An 8,165-nucleotide genomic window follows, 5' to 3' on the forward strand; every position below is an offset into this window, starting at 1 on the left:
TTTTAACATGGACGGTTTGTCCGGCCTGGGCCTTTGTCGGCAACTGCCGGTGGCAGTTGCTTTCCAACTACAACTGGTGTTTCTTGCCTTCGGGTCTGATGCATCCTCATGAGCCCGGAAATGATAATATTTCGTGACTCTAAATATCCGCTTTCACTTTTGCGCAGCAATCGTTGCGTACTATCTCATTGGTATGTCACTGTGCCAGACGGGGCCCCTCTCTGATTCATACTATTTCATAAGCTGATTCTTCGTTAGCGCGCAGTCCAGCTTGGAAGAACATGTGCTGACATGAAACGTGAAACAATATCTTACATGGACCTGCTCCACGACGGCGCTACTCAACCGTGCTTCATGAAAACAGGGCCAACTAGGGGATTTAGCACATCCTCGCTTCGACGAGTGTGGGCGTCCCGTCCCGTCCCACGGCACCACCCCGAAGTAGATATAATATACTGGGTCCCATCTGCGCTTTCAAAATATCGAATCCTACCTGCACTCATCTATACGAAATCACAAAGGTAATAATTACGGGAGCTGTATCTCCGAAGTCGCTTGCAAATTCGCGCAGGACGTCTTCCATTCGCAGCCATCTTCCGCAGCACGTCGCCGATTCCTATGCCTAATTTTAATGAATCGCCGTAGCTGCGCACACGTACGTTTCAATGTGACCTAGGCGCCAAGCTCAGTGACTATTGACTCGACGCGTATAAATGGTCGCCAGTATTGTCATACTCCCCATCGTCCTTCTCAATGATGTCTTTCTTATTTGCGACCTTCATTTTCCTTTATCAAGTCTTCCTGTTTCCAACGGTACTGTCCCAAAGCGACTTTGATTGGAGCACTGTGTGTGTTACTCTGCCTAGCCGCGCTGTTGCTCACGACTCGATTATAGATTGAACCAACGGGCAATTTGTCTTGGGTTGATTGCTATTCCGGCTTTAAATGCACGCGTTTCCAGGTATGTTTCCCCCTTCTAGGGAGGTACTCCTCACTAATATTTCTCTATGTGACCAAAGGTACCCATCGACTACTCGAACGAGGATGGCGACAAAGCGGCTCTGGCGGTCATGAAGCTTTCCGCGCAGTCCGAAACCGAGTATAAAGGAACGGTGATGATGAATCCGGGAGGCCCTGGTGGCAGCGGTGTCGTCTATTTGGCTTCCATTGGTCCTTTGCTTTCGTCAGTTATTGGGAACCAATACGATATCATCAGCTTCGATCCTCGTGGTACGTTTTCGAAACGCACGCTATGACTTGAGCTAAGAAAATTGTAGGAGTTGGTAATTCGACACCTCGAGCGGAGTTCTTCCTCTCCAAAGAAGAGCATTATCAATGGCTTGCTGATACCAATCATTGGACTGCTGCTGTTAACACGACCTCGGACCAGATACCTCACTTATGGGCATCTGCGCAAGTTATAGCTGAACTTGCGAAAGAAAGAGATAACGGAATCCTGAATTACATTGATACTGACAACGCTGCCCGGGATATGCTGCGAATTAGTGAGGCAGCGGGTCAATCGAAGCTGCAGTACTGGGGAATTTCGTAAGCTAGTAGTTTTCATACGCTGCTTGATGGCTAATCATTTCTATTTAGTTATGGGACGGTTCTTGGCTCTACATTTGCTACCATGTTTCCAGTGCGTTTATCTTTGGTGATATCAGCTATTCTATTATGAACCGTATTTCCAGGACAAAATCGAACGCATGCTCCTTGATGGTGTGTCGTTAACTTCTCTCGTCGTTTGCCAGCTCCTTAATGTTATTGATCAGGTGTGTTGGACGTGGATGGTTATTACAGTGGTATACTAGCTTCGCATCGTCACTAAATCTCAATAACTGAAGCTTTACTCTTTCCAGGTGACTGGCGCAATCAAGTGGCCGATGTTGAGAAAGACATGCAATCATTCTTTGATGGCTGTGTGGCTGCTGGCCCTGACGCCTGTGCATTCTATGCTTCCACCTCTGAGGAGATATCAAAAAACCTCGACGCCATATACCAGTCCCTTCTTACTGAACCCGTCCCGGTCATAATCCCTTCTACGTCTTCCTATGGTGTCGTCGACTACGCCGCCCTGCAAATCGCAGTCAAGAATGCCCTGTTCCAACCCTATGCATACTTCTCTATTCTCGCACAAGGCCTGGCGAATCTCGCAGTAGGGAACGGCAGCATTATTTACGAGATGCAAGCGACAGTGTATGACCCATCTTCTGTTTACGATAATTCCTGGGAGGCGGAGATGGCTATTTCGTGCAGCGATGCGTTGAATAACACAGAATCTATTGCAGACCTGTTTGCATACTGGGACAGTGTCCAGGGTGTATCGCCTTTTGCGTTTATGCTAATGACACAGAGGATCGCCTGCTCGTATGCGGATTCCCCCTTTGTTGCGTGTGTGCGCTAATCCTATCTCCGATCTTAGTGGATGGAAGTTTCATCGAGAAGATGGATTTACAGGTGAGCTATCTCTGCGCTAACAACTAGGGCACTTCTTTATGTATCCGGTGTCCAGTCGGCGGAAATACCAGCTATCCTATTCTTTTTATAGGGAATACAGCTGGTGTGTGATTCTATTTTTGAACTGTCTTGACTCAACTAACATGTTGTCAAGATCCTGTGACTCCCCTTTCTTCGCAAGTTGCTCCTATTTATGTTCATTCGCATTGATTGATCAGGATTGATCTTCCATTAGGGCAAAGAAAACATCAAGCGCTTTCCCCGGATCTGTCGTCCTTACTCAAAATTCATCTGGGGTGAGTTAGCATCCTTCGAAACCACATATATGTCCATTGATTTTGCTGATGCTATAGCATACCTCCTTAGTAGCTTCCTCCTCCTGCACTCATGCGTACGCGCGAGCTTATTTCCAAAACGGCACTTTACCTAATGACGGAGTTGTCTGCGAAGTTGAGACTGAGCTGTTCTCGACGTCGTCATATCCACCTCTGCGACGTTCCTTCCGTGGCTGAAACGATTCCAGAACTTAGCTCTGGCCCCGTTCTCTCAGCATGAACTCGTGCTTGTTGCTTATTCGCGTTAAGCAGGCACTATACCGGACTTTCTTTTGTTTCGAAATGATCATTACTTACACAAAAATATTAAATATCCGATGATCCCAGAAGAATTACCGCAAAGACCGGCAGCTGATGGCATTCATAGAAACAAAAATCCCGAATCAAGAGGGGTGATCGCTGCATCGCGAAGGAACAAGGAAGGATACGTATGATATTTTTAGTTGTTTGCCAGGAATCCTAATGTTTCTATATGCATCGAACGAGTGAGTTTTTGACTGAACATGCAGTCTTGCCTAGTTGTGAGGTACTTATATTTCCAGTTCCGTCCATCGAAGCATGAACATAAATTAACGATCAAAACAAAATGAGAGGCATCGAATGTGCTTACTTGAGGAGGCGGTGGCGCTTGACCGTGCACTCCCCAAGTTCCCAGTTTCAGAATCAATTTTGCATCGTCGACTCAACGGTGACGCATTATCTCCGCTTCGGGGCCGAAAAGTGCTCAGAGCGTGTTGCGGAGTTTGAAAAGTCGACTAAGTGCCACTTTTCTACTTCAGCTTCAAGTCAAACATTCCAGTACACATAGATGTATGTTCAACGTTCTCCTAATTCTCCGGCTTTTTGGTTGATGAAATTCATGTACAGCACTGCGGACATCTCCGTGCACTGAAACTCCAAAGCTTCGGATAACACGCATAGTACGACTTTCCGCAGGTAAAGTTTCGGTCGATTGGGCATGTTTCATAGTTTAATGATTTTAATTATCCTTCTATTCAGGTCAATTTATATCATCCATGATGTCCTCAAGTGCATTTCTCAATAGCATAGTATCCAGACACGACTGGCTATTGACTTATGCGCATCCTCCCGACGTCGTCCCCTTGCTATTCACGAATGATCCACCATCATTGTTACAGTCGACCCAGCTGAATGCTTCTATCGAAAGATTCAGCTCCGTACTCCCAGAGCTCCAGGGCGAGATCAACATGCTCCGAAGAGCGGTCGCTTCCCTAGAAAGACAGATGTCGCGCCTTCTGTCTTTGAAGCGCAAATGCGAGACCGTTTTGTCTCCATTTCGCCGCCTACCCCCTGAGATCCTCATGGAGATTCTACGATGCACCTGGACGATCCGTAAAGATTATTGCAACACAAGGCACAATATACATGAATTTGGCTTCAATGTTTTCGTCATTGAACGCGGGCCATGGCGTCTTGGCCATGTGTGCAGTTCGTGGAGATATGCGATTGAAAACCTCTGTCCTGACCTCTGGTCGACTATGACCATTGAAATGCCATTGGGAAAAATGGCGTATCGTGTCCCAGTCATGAAGCGGAATATGGTACCACTGCTAGAACGCGTACTCAAGCGTACTCGTGGGCATCCGCTCGACTTCTTTTTCAATACCTCTCGTCTCCGGACGCCTGAGGCGGACAGGGTGATGGACCAGTGCTTCGACCTGATGTTGGTGCATTCTCGCAGATGGAGGAGAGCTGTACTGGTCGTAACACCTCCTCTTCTGTCTCGTATCTCGCTCATCCACGGAAAGGTTGACCGGCTAGAAGAGGTATATTTTCGTTGCATCGGTGATCCAAGTCCGGAAAATGTCAATGCTTTTGCAATTGCACCTAGGTTGAAATTCCTCCACTTGGAGGGCATGCATCAAAGCGCCGAGATCCGCTTTCCCGCCACCAATCTCATCTCGCTCTTCGATGGAAGACCATTTCCTGGGACACGACGTAACACCGAAGTATCTACACGTCATCTCATCCTCTCCGAATCTCCTCTCTTTCTCGTGGCATCATTATAGTCGCATTCGTAAATCCTCCCCTCCGTATTATCCTCTTGTTACCCACCTGAAGCTCCAAAAACTCTCAGCATGCTCCGGGAAACTCCTCCGCAGTCTCAAGCTACCAGCCTTGACAGAGATGGATCTCAGGTCCTGCGATGAGATCCGCTTCGAAGACGTACATGTGAAATGTCCCCCGGATGCTCTCTCCGAGCTTAAGGATTTGCTCATCCGCTCTCAGTGCTCTTTGACAGTACTCTCCCTTGTTGACGCTCGAATCAATAAGCACCTGTTCGCTATTATAGCGTTATGCCCTCATCTCAGCAACCTATCCATCGTATTCAACGAATGGAAAGGCGAAGCAGACCCCTTCATGGCATCCCTCGTTCGTCGGATGTCAGAGACTCAAGTCGTGGAAGGGTGTGAACCAGCATTTATTGGTTCCCTACTTGAAGCGACTACAAATTGAACTGAATCCAGCCAAGTATGAGCACATTTCTTTCATCGACAGACATTTCGTGGAGATGATTAACTCACGAGTTGGAAACCAGTCTGGCCATTCTTCATCACTCGAGAGGTTCACCCTGGGGATCTGCGGAAGAGGTTGGGATTGGGATTTAGATGAGGCAGGCCTGAAAGAGCTGAGTGCTTTGGATGGCAATCATGGTTTTCGTATGACGATGGAATTGACCGATGTTAATGATTTGGGCGACATTGAATCGTCTGAATCTGACTGAATACTATCCCCAACAGTACATCGATTCTTTGTAGTGACATCCTGTTTCAACTACAGGAGGCTGTGCCTATGTGATTGATACGAAGATCGGGTACTTTTAACTGTAATATATATCGCACTCAATGCTTTCTGTTCTACGCGTTCTGCTACAGGAATACTTACCGATCATCGATAAACATTGGAAAAATATCGTGCTATTGCAAAGGATCTGCCACAGGAATGGTCTTCAACCTCCATATAGGGTTTCGTTGAAAAAATAAATAACAACGATCCGTCGGATGAGACCGTGCAGTCCAGGAAATTTACCGTGTTCTCTCTTCCTTCTTTATTTCAGTTTGTAACTCCTTTTCATAAAATATCATTCAGACTGGGCGAGTATCACTGAGACAGGAGATTAGCGTGTACCCGGACCGCTGTCAGACCTGCGATCGTGTTGAGAGTCTCTTAATTCAGAAATTTCTCCGGTGAGTTGTTTGGCTCATTTTTGTGTAAAACATCAGAATTACAGTAAATTCACACAGAACGCTGGAGTCAGAGAATTAATATACAAAGCATAGGCGAAAATGGGGCAAGAACAAGCAAAGAGCAAGGGAAAAAGCCGGCTTGGCACGCCAATTGAGATCAGTAGTATCGGTGTGTCAGCATGCCATCACAGAATGTCACAGTCACAATCACGTTCCTTCTCGCCACCAGCCAGACCATCGGGACACTATTGAGCCCCGTATGGTCCCTACGACAGCATCGCAGATGACTTCCAGTCTACTTTACACTCAGATATGCGGCCCTAGTCCTTATTCCAAGTCGCAGACCCTTGTTTAGTCCCGAAAAAGTTGCAACTGTTGTCGCGTTCTGGGCATTAGAAGCTGGGACGGCTGGCGTCCTACCCATATAGAATAGTGCGTCTTTATGTTGACTAGAAAATGACATTATTCTGACGAGCGCGATTTCATTGTCAGCGATGTCCTTCTCAAACTACAGGTTGACGCATCTTTTAGTCTCTGGACATCTCCTGGCCCAAAATGTTGCTTTTCTTTTCGCAATCTTGACATGCAGAAATCAGGATGCAGGAAGGAATTATCCCTGGAATAAGAAGGTGCGTCTTTATATCAACTAGGAAATAATTTCGACTTATTGTTCTGCTCGCCTGATCTCGACGATACCCTTGTCATGCTCTACCATGACGCGCCTTTTAGTGTTCTCCAGTTCAAAAATTTCTAAGAATACATATTGTCGTCGCTAGACCGAAATAGCGACGAACACTAGAAGGATTGTGTCTGTAGAGGTTGGAACTGAGGCTGTTGGTGTTTGCAGACTTTGACGACGTTACTTCCCGTGTACTCCCCTTTTTCTGCCATGTTCTCTGCTCACTCTGAGGGCGAAGAATCCAAGAGATAATATCATTGAAGCCATAATATTTACTACCAGTCGCAGCGCCGTTACTTAATGATTAATGGACTGTACTAGACGTGAAGCTGGTACTTGAGTACGCGGTCTGCGGGCCTTCAATGGTACTTGTCCCTTCCATCGCAATAACTGGATATCCCACCACCAGCAAGACCTGGTGTGTCCGGCGAATCAACGCGACAAGCAGCAACATCGACAATCACCCGTGTAGGCTACTCTATTGTCAAGCACAATAGTCCATGTGCAATTACTGCGATATTTCACAACGGTACTACCCGCGCGAAGACTGGGCCGGAGAAAGAGTCTTGTGTTACACTCTCAACGGCCAGAATGTCCATCATCTTACAGAAAAATAAAATCATCGCTTATTCTTATACTTCTACGTGTGCCGCAGATTTTCCTCAACATCGTCAAAAGTCTTTCTGGATCTTGTCACGCTCTGGGATCAAAACATTTCTGTGTCCAGAAATAGTGTCAACTTGGTCCCAAAGCAACTGCGCCCTCCAGGATCTCTGCAGGGCTGGATGTCCTTTTCTGTGACGCCGAGACTGCTAAGCAAACGCAAGGACATCGTTTTGCTTGGCATCGCTACATCTCCCGTGCGTCGCGCGCTTCTTTCCAAGACTCATGCTTTGATACATGTCGAAGTGCCGGGACAAGATTATCTTTGGAACAAGGAGAGGATCGAGAAGCATCGACATTTTATGCGCCCGGTCCTGGTTCGTTCCAGGTATGGCAGAGCTATCATTAGAAAGGTTCTATCCTGATCAACTTTTTGCAGTCGCAAGAAGTTATCTGCCGAAGAATGACCCAAGGGAACTTCTAGGCGGGTTCCAGGATTGATATTCAGGGCGGTATGTCGCCGATCTTCATGGGATTTCCTGTGACCTAATTCATTTAATAGGATGTTGCTCTCGGAGTAAAGCAGAAAGATCCGGAAGAATCATCAATTGAAAGCATGGCCCTCCGCTAGTGACTTTTGACACTAGAATCGCCCGGCAGCTCTCCAACTCGCTAACGTCGCTTGATGTAGCATGACCGAGATCGCAATATTTCAACCTAATAATTAGCAATCAGAAGGTATATCTTCCATGTCGCTAGACGAGCTCTATCCTTATGTACCATCTTTATAGAATACGATGCCGGATGCGAAACAAGCTACCGGTGATCACTAGTCATGTACAGGAGCAAGCAGGCCACAAAGAAATTCGGACTTTGTGA

General features: G+C 46.8%; 2 protein-coding genes across 2 annotated transcripts; both read left to right on the plus strand.

Annotated features, from left to right (window-relative positions):
* The first annotated feature begins 310 nt into the window (after positions 1-310).
* Positions 311-3,298, plus strand: EV420DRAFT_499274 (TAP-like protein-domain-containing protein). Its single transcript, XM_060482390.1, has 13 exons — positions 311-846; positions 896-961; positions 1,020-1,230; positions 1,278-1,548; positions 1,600-1,642; positions 1,695-1,722; positions 1,776-1,805; positions 1,863-2,370; positions 2,426-2,460; positions 2,516-2,563; positions 2,615-2,636; positions 2,696-2,756; positions 2,814-3,298. The coding sequence occupies exons 1-13, from the start codon at positions 754-756 to the stop codon at positions 2,970-2,972; spliced, it is 1,575 nt and encodes a 524-aa protein (XP_060329820.1). The 5' UTR covers positions 311-753; the 3' UTR covers positions 2,973-3,298.
* Positions 3,299-3,310: 12 nt separating this feature from the next.
* Positions 3,311-5,763, plus strand: EV420DRAFT_1548689 (uncharacterized protein). The gene is given in 7 exon segments (XM_060473398.1): positions 3,311-3,515; positions 3,538-3,605; positions 3,663-3,731; positions 3,795-3,824; positions 3,846-4,610; positions 4,735-5,216; positions 5,236-5,763. The coding sequence occupies 7 exon segments, from the start codon at positions 3,382-3,384 to the stop codon at positions 5,539-5,541; spliced, it is 1,854 nt and encodes a 617-aa protein (XP_060329821.1). The 5' UTR covers positions 3,311-3,381; the 3' UTR covers positions 5,542-5,763.
* Positions 5,764-8,165: the final 2,402 nt, after the last annotated feature.

This window comes from Desarmillaria tabescens (genome assembly GCF_030435595.1).
Source record: "Desarmillaria tabescens strain CCBAS 213 chromosome Unknown EV420scaffold_21, whole genome shotgun sequence".
Taxonomy (NCBI): Eukaryota; Fungi; Basidiomycota; class Agaricomycetes; order Agaricales; family Physalacriaceae; genus Desarmillaria; species Desarmillaria tabescens.